Raw genomic sequence first — 17,810 nt, forward strand, 5'->3', positions numbered from 1 at the left:
TATGCTGTTTTGCTCACTTAAAATCTCTTATTATTTATAGCTTAAAAATGTAAGCCCACACAAGGACTCCATTTTTTAGTAGTGTTACCCCATGATCTGGCCTTCAGCACCCCTCCTCTTTTTTTAATATCAAGTTGATATCAAGAGGGATGTTTGAGGCATGTGGCTGAGAGTGCGCTCCCAATGCAGGAAACTAGCCAGACCATATAAGAAGCTCCATGACTACATTTGGTGATCTGGGAGGCTCAGCATGAGGGAAGCTCAAGAGCACATAGCTAAGGACCAAAATCTGCATAGGAGTGATGGTGAGTGACAGACCTAGTGTTTACAAGTGAATAAAAACCGAAGTATACTTCCCTCTGGAAGCAACACCCCAGATACATTTACACTGATTGCCCGGCCATTCACAAGCTCCCTTCTCATTCTTCTCTCCTGGAAACTTCATTTTAATCCCCAAATCTCCCTTAGGATATGTTTTGCCCTATAAATATGCCTGTTCAGGCACCACCAATTTGGACTCGTCACTCTGTCAGCATTTCACTTGACTCTTCAGCATTGCTGGCCACTCCATGATCCAGTCAGCTGCTGAATCATTTTACTTCAGTGTCCCCTGACGACTGGAGCTCCACTTTTGGAATTGGTACGGTATCATCCAATGCAATCCCTTAAGTACCTGTCTGCTACCAGCTTTTATACATTATTTCTTGGTCGTGTGCATGAGTGAGTATCTTTGTAATTGAGCTAATAAAATCCCCCTAATACATATTGATTGTGGGTGCCCTCTTGGAACCCTTTTGGGTAACAGTAGGATGTGCTGAAAAAAGAGACAGTGGAAAAAGAGTTGCTAAAGAAGTGGAAAGGGACTAAAAGGGAAGCTGTTGGTCTGAGATGCTGGGGAGGTCCCTTTGTTTGGAGGAGTAATAGAAGAAATGTGATCCTGACAAGTAAGTGGGAGGATGCTTTTAGGAGAGAGAATACAACTCAGCAGTCAGTGGAGAAAGAGTATTCGATATACATTTTCTTGCTTCTTATTTACTGAGATAAGTGTAAGATAGCAATGATGTAAACTCAGGGGAAAACAACCAAGGTGAAAACTGTGCAGCTGCTTCTTGACTTACCCTGCCATTACTGATGACAGCCATTTGCCCAGGAAGCAGCCTAAGAACCTCCTGACAAAATATCCGGTGAGCCTGAATCATATCTACACCCAGTGTGTGGTATTTCTTCTCAAATACATCACCATCCATGCCCTAGAACAGAAGGTATAAGATGGCATCTGGTCAGGAAAACTAAACCAAACATGGTTAAAATCTCTGCCCCAAGGGAAGCTGGATGCAAAATCTAGCTTTGCAATAAAAAGGCTTCCCGAGTATTTAATTAAGCTTCTTCTTGTAGCTTAATGATACAACAACCCTGTAAGGCCCTATTAAGGGAAAACCCATTTTAAAAGAATGATCCATTGTTGATGGGGCAGGGTGTCATCAGTACGCTGATGACACCCAGATACATTTCTCCATGTCTTGGTCTTCAGCTTCGACTCCAGATGGCGCCTCTCCCCTCAATGAATGTCTTAAAACGGTAATGAAGTGGATGAGAAAAAACAGACTAAAATTGAATCCAGACAAAATGGAGGTACACACAGTAGGGGCCCCTAATCCTGGTATTGTGATGCAACTACCAGTCCTGGATGGGGTCATACTCTCCTCTAAGGACTGTGTTCACAGTCTGGGGGTGCTTCTTGACTCGTCACTCCAGATGACAAATCAGGTAAATATGACAGTCAGGAGTGCTTGCTATTAGCTTCTGCTGATATGCCAGCTGTGTCCTTTCTTGGAACTGGGACCTGGCAACTGTGGTACATGCTCTGGTAACCTCACGACTCAGCTTCTGCAATGCACTCTACATGGGGCTACCCTTGTGCTTAGTCCAGAAACTCCAATTAGTTCAGAATATGGCAGGCAGGTTGGTTATGGGAAAATCTACAAGTGACCATATTACACCTATCTTAAAATCACTTCACTGGCTGCATATTGGTTTCCGGGCACAGTACAAAGCATTGGTTATGACTTTTAAAGCCCTACATGGACTGCCTCCTTCCGTATAATCTACCCCACGCACTTAGGTCCTCTGGGAGGAATTTATTGCAACATATAAAGACTAGATTGACAGCAACCACCCAGAGGACCTTTCCCTCCACTGCTCCCAGATTATGGAACGGCCTGCTAGAGCAGATCTGTCATATTACTAGCTTAGGTGGTGTACAGACGGCCCAAAAAGGACGATCTCCCGCCAGCTCCATTTCCGCCGGCGGGAAGCCTCAGCTTCCAAACAGCGCACTCGCGACATCACCTGGGCGCTGCGACCTGCGAACGCTATGCGTCCATTACGTCAAAATGGCGGTGCCCATGTGAACAGGGTGCTGCCATTTTGTACATATTCCGTACATACTAGGGGTGCGGGTGTCTAAAAGAGACGCCCCCAGGCAACCCTTATATGTACAGAGTACATACTTGGGTGCCCATCTATACAGGGCCTTAGACAGCTTTAAAGAGGTTGTCAAGATGGATCTTTTCCGGCAAGTCTTTCCTGAATAGTAATTCCAGCCACACGTCTAATATGACTATCCCATCGATAACTCTGCCCAATCGTTCATTGCTTACTTTAATTGGATTGTAATTGGATTATTTTAATGTTTAATTGTTTAATTTTTATTAGGGGAGGGAAGGAAATGGGGATGTTGGAATTTTTTATGAAGATTTAATATGTAAGCTGCCTCGATTATCTTTGATAGAGAGGCGGGATATAAATAAAATTTTATTATATTATTATTATTGAGGGAGAAAGAAGAGAAAGACAGACATTCTCCTCAATATTGGCATAGAACATCCACTGCTCCATTGTGTTATAAACATTGTCCCCTTCCTACCATTTCAGAAGTGTGGGGTGGATAAAGTCTCTTCCCACATTCTCCGCAGAGAAACTCCCTTCATGTAATACTCTAGCATCTTTAGGGGAAAAAATTCAGCCTAGATATCTCCTCTGAGGTGCTATTTCTCTATGTTACACCATTAAAAAAAAACCACACACCACAGGGGAGCTTTCAAATATGAATGCCCCAATATGAGTCCTGAATCTTAAAATTGTAAAGCCCACTTGATCATTCTGATTGTATGATTTAGGTTGGGTTTTTCCCCTCACATAGACAAGTACAAATTTATTCACCTGACATAAGAATCATCTTTGGTGTGTCATATAAGAAGTGAATTCAGTTTACTAATACTACTAAAACCTGCAGCAATGTTTGGTCACTTTGCTTTGCAACAGATAGTTCTTGCTCAAAAATTATTTTAAATCATCAACCTAAATTAGTCTACAAGAGCACCATTCTAACACCTGGCATATTTGGCAGAACTCAAAGTACTGCTTATGACCCATAGAGCTCTTACAGCTTGGTTCCAGACTCTGTAAAAGCCAATGTTTCCCCATATGATCCTGCCCAAATTTTCAGATTTTCAGGTGACAGGTTTCTCTCAGTCCCACGACCATCACAAGCATGACATGCTTTGTGAGGATAAATTCTAGGATGTGGAAATCCCTCCCACAAGAGGCTCAGTTGACCCCTCATTCCTCTTTCTTTAGACAGATGTTTTATATTTAGTTGTCTGCTAACTGGTTGTGACAGATAAGCTTTAATGAAGCATGGTGTGCTTTCATCTTCTTTACTATGTATCAAGTGTGTTTTAAACTGTTTTATACTAGTATTTTTTAAAGATTGCTTGATTCATGGTTTTAATTTTTTATTATTATTAGTAGTAGGGTTTTTTTGTACTTTGTTTTCATCTACATGGTAATATAGCCTTGGATACCATATCTAGAGAAGTGCATTATGTCAATTGAATGAACACATAAACAAACTACTAACCAGTACAAGAAATTTCTTGATTTTAGTTCCTGTAGCAAGAGCCACTGCTGTTTCCTCCTTAAGAATCCGACTAAGGAAGTTTTTCAAACTTGTGTTTTTCTGTGTTAATAAAGCTGCCAGGATTGCCCTTGCAATGACAGTGCTGTCTTCAGTAATTTTTGATGTAGGATTATTCACAATCCCAAGCTGCACGTGACTGCTTGTTTTCTGCAAGGCAAACAAAGATTTCACATCCTTGCCTATTAATAATGTTACTGCCTGGAATTCTTTCTCAGTAATTTTCTCTTCCTTCATATGCCTTCTTACAATCCTTTTCTTCTATAAAGCCCTGGTTAACCTGACCATCTGCATCCTCAATTGGCAAGAAGCCACAGTACAGCAACTACATTTGCTAACATTCATTCTTCATTGCTGCCCCCTTCCCTTTTCCTCATGCCCAGTTGCTAAGACTGAATGTTTCTTCAGGTTGCTGCCACACAGTCTTTTCTGCCCTCATTACATTATGAAGTGACAATTACATTGATGCTTCATAATAAAATATTTATGTCACCTCCAAGTTGTGCTGTCTGCACACTTTATGTTGCTTTAAACGCACCTATATATATACTTGTCTCTTCCAGGAACTGCAGCTAGATAGATTAGGGGTAGTCAGATGGTTGAATCATTGGGGATAATTTCCAGTAGATCAGAGAGGATTTCTGTCTTTGAACTGTGCAAATTCAGGAGCAGCAAAATGACTCCACGCTTCCCCATTAATAATAACTTAACATAAATAATAACTTAAATTATACTACTAGAACTGACAGTTTGTAATTTTTTGTGTGTGGAACAACTGTACATTTCACATTATTCTTCTGCTCAAAGTAAATTCCAGGGCTCATAATTCTTTTATTCAAAGTGGCAGAGTTTAATTGTTTGATTTTTACACAAGAGTTCCAAATGGTGGCTCCTTGGATGTTGCTAAAAATCAAATTACTGTATATACTCATGTATAAGTCTAGAAATTTAGGTTAAAAAATTGACCCAAAAAAACTGAGTCGACTTATCCACGGGTCAATGTAAGTACTGTACTTTAAATATTATATATTTATATATGTATATACATAACCATCCCTTGGTGAAAGACAAGAGTTAAATCTGCCCTCGAAGTACTGACACCCTTGTACTCTCTCATCCATCCAGCCTTTAGTATGTGCACAAATAGTTATGGCTGCTGAAATTTTGTAAGTTTGTTGGTATTGTTTTCCTTTGCTTTGTCATTTACATCCTTCATTACGTGTCCCTAAGTTTTACCTCTGATTTATCCATGGGTCATATCAAAATCCATAATTTTGGCCCCAAAATCTGCTCTCGACTTATACATGAGGTCGACTTATAGCTGAGTATATATGGTAGGCCTAAAGTCTTCACTGCCACCTTTGGCAGAGACAAATATTTAGAAAGCTATCTTAGGATTGATTAAAATGTTACAGGTTTACACTGTATGAAATGTTTAAACTGACAATGACAAACATTGAAAAAGTGAAGGACTGTTGTGGTTTCAGTCATATATGAAGCAAGACTGACAAACACCATGGAGAAACAACTGGCTGGAGCTCATAGTGTTGACCAACACACATATCAACACTTCACACTTTACTTGCAGGGGTAGGGAAGATGTAGCCTGTCAGTGAGATTGGACTGTAGTCCTTCACCATTGGCTAATCTGGCAAGAGCTGATGGGAGTTGAAATCCAGCAACATCTAAAAGCCATATACTGGCCTACCCTTGCTTCACTCTGTCTATGGCAGTGAGTATGGGTGCACGTATAACAAGCATTTTTCTTGCTAAAGCTATTTATCAGTTATTATATCACAGTTCTTCTCCCCAGTCCTCTGAGAACTGTGATATAACAACATTAGAGAAGTGCTACAGGTAGCCAGTCATATGATTTCCTGCAGATTTCAGGAGGATCATTAAAAAAAGTTGTATGAAAGACCTTTAAAATATTTGTTAGTACATAATCCTAAAAGCCTTCTGGTTATGAAGAAAAGGGCACATCAAGTCATATTATTTAGCAGAAAGCTATTAAAAAGTAATTGTGGCTAGGACAAAGAAACCCAAGAACAAGCCTGGCAAATTTTACTTAATTAGATAATGAAATAATTAGAGATGTTATCCTTAGAAATGCTGCAACTGGCACCTGACTGTTAAGATAAAAGATTGGATCCAAAACTAAGCCATTCATTAATCCTGATGAAATCAATGGGACTTAAGTTAAACTGACATATCCTATTCATTTCAATTGGACTAAAAGCTGGACTTTGTCTGGATGCAAGCACTATACTCCAATTCATCCCAAGGAGCACAAGACGGCAAATATTTGTTTTCCTGATACAGTACTAAGAAAAGGTAGGAGAAATATCAGTTTGGCACACCAGGCAGTAAGGGCAGCTATTTACTTTGGTAATGGTTATTTATTTAGGTAATGATCCAGTCCATCCCTTAAAGGCTGAATTCTATGTGTAGCTCTGTGGGCCGTACTTGATTCACTGTGGATCAAGTGGATCCCATAACCTGGAGCTGCCTTATTTTTTTTTAAAGATCATGGCCTGAATCCAGGTGGTGAGGTATGAAGGCAAAAACACTGTAATTGCGCTGCTCCCATCCCAATCCCACTCCTCTCCAGCCACTTTCATCAATGGCATCTGCTTTCCTGTAAATCAAGAAGCAGCTAACTGATGTTCCCATGCTCTCCTGTGAGTGGCAGGCAGAACAGGGTCCCTGTTACAATTCCCTATTGTGCTGCAGATCTCTCAAGCAAGAGGAGGTGGGAAAATCAGTTGGCTGCTTCCAGACTGACTAACAGACCCCTATCAATTTTCAGTGGCTGCTACCTAGTAAGTGGGGATTGGAGGACTTTCACAGTTCTTATGTATCTCCTAAATTAGGGGCTAAGTAGGTCCCATGTGTGCAATGAGTTAATTCTGTTACAGATAATAAAAATTGTCCAAGGAAACAACTCTATTTTGTATGGCCTAATTTCTTTCAACGACATGGGGTTCCTCTTTACCTTTTTAGTCCCAGAGCTCTTTTGCAAGATTCCTTTCATAGGGTATTACAAATCCCACATCACTGCCAACTTCAAGAATAAGTTAGTAATTAAAGGTCCATATTTCTATTTTATTCATTAAAAGGTTTATTTTAAGGATATATGGCTCTTATTTTAAGCCTTTTAAAATTTAAATAAAAATAATATTTATTTTAAGGCTTAAAGTGAGTAACAGCATGTATAAACAGATTTTCATTTTTTATCCCAAGCTTCTTAGTTTTCCTGAGGATACGATCATCTTCACCACACTGTTTTAACAGTGTTCACAGACATAAATCTACTCAGTACTATGAATTAAAGTAGACCCACAGAGTCAACAGATGAATGGTAAGCCAACACTTGAATAAATCTCAAGGATTCAATGCATTTAGTCTAGGTGGGTCTAGTACTTGGATTTAGGCCATATTGTCTGCACAAAGTAGTTTTAAGGAACTGACCAGGTGTTTCACTGCAGTAGCAAGCAATTGCCTCCCATCTGGCTTGTCATAATCAGCAACAATCCATATGGTAACTGGATATATTATGTCTTCATCTAAAAAAAGAACAGTAAAATACAACCAAGGTCAAACATTTTCACTGTTCACAACATATAAGGTAAGTGAGCAGAATGCAAAGATGCAATGGCAGAACAGAAACTTGGACTGCTGTGTTCTGAGCTATCTTAACACTTACTAGTCAATATACAATTTACAGAAAAGGTATGTGGAATCTCTCATCCCTTGTTATTAAAAGAATATGATTATGTCCTTAAGACACCTGAACCATTTCTCAGTATGGAAACCACTCATCCTTTGAAGACTGAGAATAATAAAGGATTATTCAGTGACTGATCTACAGAGCAAGGCTATGCATGTTTACTTGAGGTAAATTCAATAAATGCAGTAAAGTTTATATCTTAGTTTAGAATTAATCTGAATTTGAAATATGAATGAGATGACAGTGGGATCATTTAAGTGACTGCTTTGAAGGTCAAAAATATATAGTTTTCTGAGTCTACAGAAAGCTCCAGTCAAAAACCCCATCTCCCCACAAATAGCAGGAAGAATTGCGAGCTATACTAAAGACTGACTGGGCATGTGCAGTCCTGAATGAACTATTATGTCCAGATTCTTTCCCCAAATCATAAGACAAGACTTGGCTGTCACAATGTTCAACCTTACATTGTCACTGTTTTTCTAGATACAGCTCAGTGCCAAGACAACATATATTTCTTAATGGTTTATCAGTATCATTTTACTGCCTTGTGTTTATGCCCTCTTGTACAAGAATTGCTCCTATCATCCCTCTATTTAGAAATAACCATGGTGTTATTTTTACATTATTGGGATATTATTGGCATTAATGCTCGTGCAGATCTATTGCAGCACTATAATTAACTCTAAAATGGAAAACATGAGGAATACCATTTGAAACGAATGAGAGATAACGTGAGAGCTATTTGAATCAATTGGAATGGTTTGGACATAACTTTTAGCAGTGCAACAACTAGTTTAAGCAAGTTTTACAGCCGCACAAAAATTATTACATGCATGAAAACATGTGGTCATAATGCCATATGCATGTGAAACTGTATGTAACATATTTGGATAACAGATACTCTGGTTCAATGACTTCATCATAACATCAAATAAAAATACCCTTTAGAACTGAATATTTCATCCAACACACATGTATACACCTACACTAAAAGAAAATCACAACAGGGAAAATGGCTACATTGTATTAGCAATTAAATGAATTATCCTTATAAAATTAACTATAGTACAATTGTTTTATAATCTGACTGCATTTAAGGTTTAGCCACCCACAGATCTATTCCTCACACAAACTGTTTATTTGCTAACGACGCTGCATATGGAGGATAAGGCTTTTAGATCCTTTTCCTTAACCGTGGTTAAGCAACACATCTTAATGCAAAAATAAGTGTATGGACTGGCTACAGGTCAGGATAAGGAATTGGTTTAAGGTAGATTCCCCAACAGCAAGTTAACCAACGAATGGTTGTTTATGCCCTATGAGGACAAGATTTAAACTTAAGCTGTAGCATGACTTTACTACAAATCTAAGGTATTTTATTAAGATTAAAAATCAATTAGGGTTAGCATTGTATGGATAACTATTAGAATTTCACAAGGTTTTGCTGTACAAATGCAGGACTTATGTTATATAGTTTTACAGATGAACAAAAATAAACCTACCTTTTCTTGTCACATATTTCATGTTTTCTGCAACAACAAATGTCTTATCTTGGGAGTCCAAGAAGGAAAAAGTTGAAAAATCACTTGTATCTACTGGAACTGGAATAATTAAAAATTTACCTTGTTAACATCAAACATAAACAAAATGGGGACCAAAAAAGAAGAGAAAGGAAGGTAGATAGTACTACTTAGTTTACCTGACGGTGGTATAAAGTTCAAATATCTTTTTTCAGTGCTGAGAATTTTGTCATTTATATGTGAAACTACATTCTGCTGCTCCATGATGAAGTCTACTGCATCTTTATGGTCGTTCAGCAAGCCCTGTAGGGATAACAATAGAAGTCACACTCTGATTTCTAAACCATTTGATATCTTGAGATTAAATATACTGTATATACTCATGTATAAGTCTAGAAATTTAGGTTAAAAATTGACCCCAAAAACCTGAGTTCACTTATCCAAAGGTCAATGTAAGTACTGTACAGTGGTGCCTCGGGTTACGAAATTAATTCGTAACGCGGCCGCTTTCGTAACCCGAAAAGCCTTCGTAAGCCGAATTGCCATAGGCGCTAATGGGGAAAAGCCGCGATTCCGTGCGAAAAAGCCGAAAAAAGCACCAAAAGTTTTTTCGTAACCCGAAAAAACATTCGTAACCCGAAACAATAATTCCCTATGGGATTTTTTCGTATCCCAAAAATTTCGTAACCTGGGTATTTCGTATCCCGAGGTACCACTGTACTTTAAATCTCTCTCTCTCTCATACACACACACAACCATCCCTTGGTGAAAGGCAAGAGTTTAATCTGCTCTAGAAGCTCTGGATCCCTTCTACTTTTTCATTCATCCAGCCTTTAGTACGAGCACAAATAGTTATCCCTGCTAGAATTGTCTAAGTTCTTTGGCATTGTTTTCCTTTGCTTTGTCCTTTACATCCTTCAGTGTATGACCCTAAGTTTTACCCTCGACTTATCCATAGGTCATATCAAAATCCATAATTTTGGCCCCCAAACCTGCCCTCAACTTATACATGAGGTTGACTTATAGTTGAGCATATACGGTAGTTCTCGCTCTCATCCACAGCTCCATACATTCTAAGATACTGTTAGGAGCTGTCAAGGCTAGGTCTAAAAATAATAAAATAAATACAACTTTTATTTATATCCCGCTTTTTGTGAAAACGATCAAAGCGGTGTACAACATTTAAAATCATACAAAAATATACACCATATCCCCCCTTAAAAAAGAATTAAACAATCAGAATTAAGATTTCATAAAAACATTACATCTAATAATGATTGGCAGACTCATAACATATATGGGAGAGATCACTGTATGGCTGAGTACTTTAATCTGGAAAGGCCTGCCAGAAGAGATCTGTTCTAACAGCTTTCTTGAATCTGTTTAAGTTGGTAATTTGACAGATCTTGTCTGTCAGGCTGTTCCACAGGTTGAGAGCAGCTGTGCAAAAAGTCCTCTGGGAAGATGCAGTTAATTGAGTCTTTAGGGACTGCAATAAGTTCCTCCCAGAGGACTTGAGTGTACAAGGTGGACTGTATGGAAGTAGGCGATTACTAACAACGGATGAGCTGTCTAACACTGCTAGTTGGAGAGACTCCTGGATTGTAATGTTCACTAAAGCTAACAGTGTCTCCACCATTGGTGATCCTAAATTGGTAAGGCTGTGAGCACTGGCTCATATTCAAATTGTCACCCCTGGCTGTTATTCCATTGCCAGTCCAGCTGCCCACCTGCTTGCTGGACTTTTTGCTTGGGAATTCAGGCCTCCTACTTGCCACCTTATCAGTTCTCTAAACTGCCTGAGGTCAAGCATTTAACCTAAACAGGCATGATGTTAATCTGGGCAAATCAAAACACCCATGACTTTATATACCATCCTTAATATTTTATATATTTAACATTCATTCCATATTTAAGATTTTATCTACTGCTTAATAAAGGGTACTATCCTTCTCTAGAAAAAAGATATTAGAAGAAGAATGCACAGAATGAGACATCAGTCATCCAGTCGACATTTTCTTACCAATATCCATCTTTGTACTGTGGCTTCAAGCATCTCGAAGATTAACAAGAGCTTAGTTAAATTCCAAAGCATGGATAATCATTATATATTAGATTTCAAAATCATGACTGCAAATTAAAATAATGATGCCATTTAGGTTTTCACAACATTAATTCCAAACCACCTCATTATGAAAGATGTAGAATATAAGCACAACTGAAGCAATCTACTGGCCAATATTTTAGTGCACATTTTGAGAAAAAAAAGAATGCTAAACATACCATGAACACTGCCCGCTGAAAGGACTCTGTGGCATCCACAATCTTCAGCAGAGAGGTCTGTAGCTCTGCAACATTCATCTCTTTTCTGTTAAAGGGCACACCATTAAAGAGAGCTTGAGGCAATGGACCCAGGCCAGTCTTCTTATAAAACACTGCTCCTGCCTGGACAGATCAGAGATATCATAGTTACACAGAATGGAGCTGACTGCAGGAAAAAAGTGATTAGATATTAAGAGACACTGAACACAAACATCCCTGTACTGGGGGTGGGGAAAAGCAGAGGAGACAAATGAATTTGTTATGTCCTTACAACTTCCCAGAAAGTCACATATAAAAGCAAAAACCAAAGGCTGATAACTGCCAAACAAAAACATGTTTTCTTGAAATAATGCAGGAAGAAAAACAGAAATTCATAGTGTTGCAGTGTAGCTGACGATGTCCAAAGACTCACACTCAAAATATGAGAACATGGATAGATGCCACAGCAGTATATAGGGGGAAACAGACTACCTGAGTCCATGGGAAGACCTTGTCAGGCAAGATCTGGCGAAGAGAAGGTTAAAAGGTGACATGATATCAATGTTTAAATATTTGAAAGGATGTCATATGAAAGAAGGAGCAAGCTTGTTTTCTTCAGCTCCGGACATGGAGCAATTGATTCAAGCTAAAGGAAGAGATTCCACCTTAGCATTTGGAAGACATTGAGAGCTTTGATCTCCGCGGATTTCATTATTTACCAGTTTCCTACTGTCCCTCCGCAGCCACTCCTTTCCCTCCTGAAGCCACTGCATGGGCATTCACAAAACCACCTCCAGCTTCACTTGTCTGCAACAAGGGTCCCCAAAGGAATGTACAATTTAAAATGCACACATAAAGAATATTTTTAAAAGCCAGTTTTATAAGCCACAGGCCAGATGGAATAATATATTTTGATCACTCACTCGAAATCCAGCAAAGATGGAGCATCTTGACTTCCCTTAGGAGGGACCACTACAGTCAATATGGTGCTACAGAGAAAGCCCTGTTTGGAACAAGAGCTCCATGGGGTTTATTCTCAGGTAAGCATGTAGAAGACTGTAGCCCCAAAAGTGTTAGAATTGTGTATCCCTCAATCACTTAACATAAAATCTTTTAAAATCTGCTTAAAATGCCACACCAATACATCTGATAGTGGCTGCTGTCAGCATTACAATCCTACTCACACTACCATTTTGACATCAGAAGGCACAGATTTGTGTTATAGGTGACTGGTATTAGGGATTAGGAAATCTCCTCGGGCATCTGCCATTCTGAAACTGCAGTTCTGAATGCCGAATGCAAAGTGCCAATGCATCTCTGAGTCCTCAAAAACACACACACACAGAGTAAGCATCTTTCTCTAATCTTGCACTGATCTACTCTTTTTACCTTTCTCTTCTCATCATATTCAGAGTGAATGCCTAGGATATCTTGCATGTCAGCATGAGGAAATTCACTACGAAGAATGCGCTTCACATCATCTACAGAAAGTACACCTCTATCTTTTACTTCGTGGTACATCTAATTAAAAGAGAGGGAGAGAGAGAGATAAAGAAATGAGATAACCCATTCAACTGATGTATTCATATTAAATTAAATTTTTATTACTCTACTGAAAGTGGATTTTAAAGGCTCCTGTCGCCCAATCGCAAGCTAATCGAGTTTATTTTATAACTCAGTTTTCAGCAGTAACCAAGAGATGGTATGCTTTAATACCTTCAGCCAATTAAACTTCCATGAATTCTCCCTCTTAAATTCATCCATCATATTCATTTCTGTGCACTAAAAGGAGGAGGAAGATACTGAAGAAAGAATAAAACCTGCATTTTTTCTTCTTCACAGTTGTGTGCACCAGTCCTGGGCTCTTTTAGTACACAGCCACGAGAGGAATCAAGCAACCAAAGGAAATATTTACACAATAAACCTGTTTCATAGCTTACTTTGTTCTACATGAACAAAATTATAAGTAAATTGCTAAATATGCAGACATGTTAAAAATCTCCAGTACACCAAGGACAGCTACCTAGACTGAGGAGGTATAACACCTTTCCGCCTAAAATCTACCACCATTAAAATTAGGTTAGAAACAGAGGAATTTCTGAAATTAACAATCTCTACAGGAGAGCATGGGCAGCATGGAAGCCTGCAGTGCTGAACCAAACTGAAGAATTTAACAGTTTAATCATTATTTTATTCTGCTTTTGCACTGGGCCAAAAAGTCAGAAAGATATGTTCTGATTCCCCTCAACATGAGCACCTCTCCTTCCTTTTGTTTGTCCTGAGTCTAGTGCTGATCTGCTTCTTTGGGTTACTCCAGATTTTCTATCCAGAGATAGTCCAATATTTTTTCCCACCAAAGCTTGGAAACTTTACTTTTTGTACTACAAGTTGTAACAGCCCCATGCAGCATGACCATTGGCCAGTCTGGCTGAGGATGAAGGGAGTCGTAATTCAAAAGGTAAAATTTCTGAGTTTTATGTTTCTTCTTCTCCTCTTCACCCAAGAAACTCCAAAATGAAAAGCCCCTAACATTTCCCCTTAACAACAACAACCTCCAAAAATTTACAAGGCTCCCTGATAATTTTGGGGACTACTTTCTACCTTCATGGTACAGTATTTTCTTTTAGGAGATGAGACAACCAGGGACTTTACACAGAATGCTAAATGTGACCACAGTGTAAACATATAGAAATATATTGCAACAGTAGCAATTTTTCTTTCAGTCTCTTTCTCAATAATGCCTAGCATAGGACTTAGCATTTTCACCATTGCCTGGGTAAAATTCAGTAACATACTTTAAGAAATTTAAGAACTGTTGGTTTAAAAAAGAAATTTTAACACGTACACCCTCGCTCCTTCAGCAACCCAGTTAGTGATGCTGTCGATTTCCTTTGCCTTCATTTGCTTGCTCCTTGATTCATTTTAAGTTATCTGCCTGTATGTTTCCTTGTGTATCTCTATTACATATGTCATAATCTAATGCAGAGAGTACCTAATTTAGGGGAAATAGCTGAAAACACTGTCTCTATCCCATTAAGGAAGGCTAAAAGGTTTGAGGGAACAGGATTTGTGCATGCGTGTCTACACACATGAATGTATAACACTTGTTGTGTTCACCTGTTTGTTCTCAAAACAATTTACAAACCAGCAGATACAATTAGAACAGAAATGAATAGAAAAGCAGTATTTTTAAAATGAATTCATCACGTTATGTTCCTTTTTTTCAAAAAGTACTCTCTTGTGGCTACTGTGTACCTGCAGGAAAGGAAGAACAGCCTTGATAAAGCATTACTTTTATCTGTTTACAAGCACTAACATTTATCATGGTGGCAAAAGCTTCAGGGATATCCATTTCATCTGCAACGTAGTTAAAAGCTCTCCATAAAGCTACTCCCGCATCCACATTTCCATCAACCACTTCATCAGTATTTAAAATGAAAACAAATCCAATTCTGTGCAGAAAATAATGAAAATACTGTTAAGAATGGCAAAGTTTATGAGAACACATTAAAAGCAGATTAAAATATGCCACTTAAATCTTCACAAGTAAAACGGTATCTAAATGTGTTAATATCCCAAGGTCAAGAATCAACTGGCAATATTCAAAATGTTAAAGTGAACCTCAGTAACACACTGTGTAACCTCTTTGGGTTATAATGTACTCAGTTATTTTAAATATTACAAACTTATATACTATTAGCAGAACTTGGAAAAAATTGTTTTGGATGATGACTCCAAGAAGCTCCTAGCCACCATATCCACTGGCCATATTGGCTAGGGAGATTCTGAGAGCAGCCATGTGATAAAAGAGTAACTTTTCTAAGTTCTCACATATTTTCATTGTCTGTGCAAGGAATCACAGAAGTAAAACGTAGTGCTGGATAACCTAGATCTGTTCATTTCTTACAGCGACATAATACAGACAACACATTAAACAGAAAACATATCATGACTTCAGCATCCAAACTTCCAACAGGTACATTGTACTTTTGCCAATTTACTTGTTTTCCCTCAGCTCAATACTGTTTTATCTTCAGTCTATACTGCAAATGTTTGTAAGCAACCTGTAACCTCAACTCACCGTAATGACTTTTCTCAGCCAAGATCAGGCTTATGAATTAATATGTAACAGCAAATAAGAATGGACTAGTTTTTAATCATAGTCCTATATTCTGGATTGACAGTTCCTGCCAAACTATGGCTTGCAAGCTGAAATTGCCTCAGTGCAGATGTAATGCTAAAGCATGGCTTATTGTTCTGAAGATTTACAGTTTTGAACCTTGGACATGCAAGATACTCCACATCCCTCATTATTTGCTTCAAGTGTTAACAGCTTGCTCCTAACCACAATTTTCTTAAACTGACTGTGACTGCCTGCACCCATCTGAGAGAATCAACATATCAAGTCAGGGTGTGGATAGCCATGGTCAAATTTGTTATAGGAACTCACCCCAGCTTCCTATATCCGGGAGTCACCCTGGTGGAGAGCTGTATTCCATAAAGTAACTTTTCCAAGCTCTGCCACTCACATATTCCGACTACCACATAACCTACATGCAGCTTCCTATATCCGGGGGTCATTCTGACTGGGGGGATTCTGAGAGCTGTATTCCATTTGGTAACTTTTCCAAACTCTGCCACTCACACATGCAGGCTACCACATAGCCTAGCATTCCTTTACGTGCATTGTCCAGAATTTTATTCAATTACCAGGGCCCATTCATACTGCAGAATTATTGCACTCTAAGTGCCATGGTTTCATCCCATGAATTCCTGGACCTTGGAGTCTGGCGAGGCACTGGATCCCTCTAGCTGGCAATTCTAAATAACTTTTCCTAAACTGCTATTCCCAGGGTTCCACAGGTTGGAACCATGGCGCTTAAAGTGGGATAATAGCACTATAATCCTGTGGTGTGAATGGCCCCCAAGCTTCACCAGAGCTCTGAAGGTTTTTGTTTATTAAAAAATTATTTGTTATGCCAAGAAAGCCATGGCCCTAAGTCTGCAGGACTGGAGCAGAGCTGTTGATGATAGGGTGACTTGGAGCTTTCTCATTCACAGAGTGGTCATAAGTCAAAGTTGACTTGATTGCAGTTAACATCACAATGTGTTATGTTACCTCTTGGCCCCTGTCAGTTATTTGTTACTACAACATTATCTGAATTCTAGAACAAAGATGTAAAGTCTCTACAATTTGGACTGTCACACATGACACTGATATAAATTGGTATGCAAGAGAAAACCAGAACAGGGGCACGGTCAAGTCAGTATATGAACATATGCAACTCATTTTACTTTATTTGTTTCACAATTCATAGCTTTTTGATACTTGTTTAAAAGCTTTAGGAATGATAACCAAATGACATAAAATTAGAAAAAGTATATTGAAAATGCTTCAGATAGGTCCTTCAAAAGTAACTTTTAAAGCAACTAGAAAATCTTACTGATTACTTACACATGTTCATATGTAGGCACATACACACACAACATTCTTTCTACTTCTTACAATACCTTTGAGATGTAACTTTGGCAATGTACATTCTCATTACCAAAACATTTAACTCATTATGAACTAAGTTTGCGTAAATCGACAACAGGATGAATGAATACCATCTCTGACAGACATAAATCCTACAACTCTTTTAGAAGTTCAGTTAAATCAATCGAATTTATAAAAGTACATGAAAATTTAAGTATTCATATATGGCACTGATTCATATCACACATTCCATGTCTATTTTGACATTTTTACACTCAGTGGTAAAGGACAATTATAGGAGTGTACATTCACTTTAGGATTGGTTTCCCACAACTCTAGTTTTTTCTTCCACACCAGTCTACATCTATGTTGGGACAGTGTCAAGCATGAAACAATTCTAAGTGTACAGTCTTTTTACCTTGGCTCTGAAACTGGAAAAGAGTACCCAACATCTCAGATTAACATCCCAATATCAACTTACCTAAGAGGCACTTTTTGACTGTAGATTACCTCAACAAGTTTCATAAAGTCAGCTGCTTCTTCCTGGACAGGATCAATGAAGACGACCTAACAGAAGAAGAAATTCACAGATCCAATATTATTCTTATAAAACACAGTTTTAACATCCTCTTCCCACTGCAAAGGATCACAAAACGTAAACTCAGAAACTTCAGTTAGTGCGGATGCAGCTACCTCAGTCCAGATCCTCACACCTTAGATCACATTCTGTATCAGGTGTACTAGTGTACCAGTGCATTTTTACAGCCAATTCGAAGTGGTTTGGGCCATGTGAAGCCCATG

At 38.5% G+C, this 17,810-nt stretch overlaps 1 protein-coding gene across 3 annotated transcripts in view; it reads right to left on the reverse strand.

Moving 5' to 3' along the window:
- The window catches only part of UGGT2 (UDP-glucose glycoprotein glucosyltransferase 2), a 102,027-nt gene that overhangs the window by 48,552 nt on the left and 35,665 nt on the right, over nt 1–17,810 (reverse strand). For all 3 annotated transcript variants that reach the window (XR_006102956.1, XM_042458351.1, XM_042458352.1), the window contains 9 exons: nt 17,491–17,576; nt 14,847–14,982; nt 12,920–13,051; nt 11,513–11,674; nt 9,409–9,532; nt 9,212–9,310; nt 7,451–7,545; nt 3,923–4,129; nt 1,119–1,250 (listed from right to left, as the gene is read on the reverse strand). Coding sequence is in view for 2 of the 3 variants with exons in the window: in XM_042458351.1 (XP_042314285.1) it covers nt 1,119–1,250; nt 3,923–4,129; nt 7,451–7,545; nt 9,212–9,310; nt 9,409–9,532; nt 11,513–11,674; nt 12,920–13,051; nt 14,847–14,982; nt 17,491–17,576 (1,173 nt within the window). In the remaining variant the exon portion in view is untranslated. The remainder of the gene's footprint in view (nt 1–1,118; nt 1,251–3,922; nt 4,130–7,450; nt 7,546–9,211; nt 9,311–9,408; nt 9,533–11,512; nt 11,675–12,919; nt 13,052–14,846; nt 14,983–17,490; nt 17,577–17,810) is intronic.

Source organism: Sceloporus undulatus, chromosome 3, assembly GCF_019175285.1.
Source record: "Sceloporus undulatus isolate JIND9_A2432 ecotype Alabama chromosome 3, SceUnd_v1.1, whole genome shotgun sequence".
NCBI lineage: Eukaryota > Metazoa > Chordata > Lepidosauria > Squamata > Phrynosomatidae > Sceloporus > Sceloporus undulatus.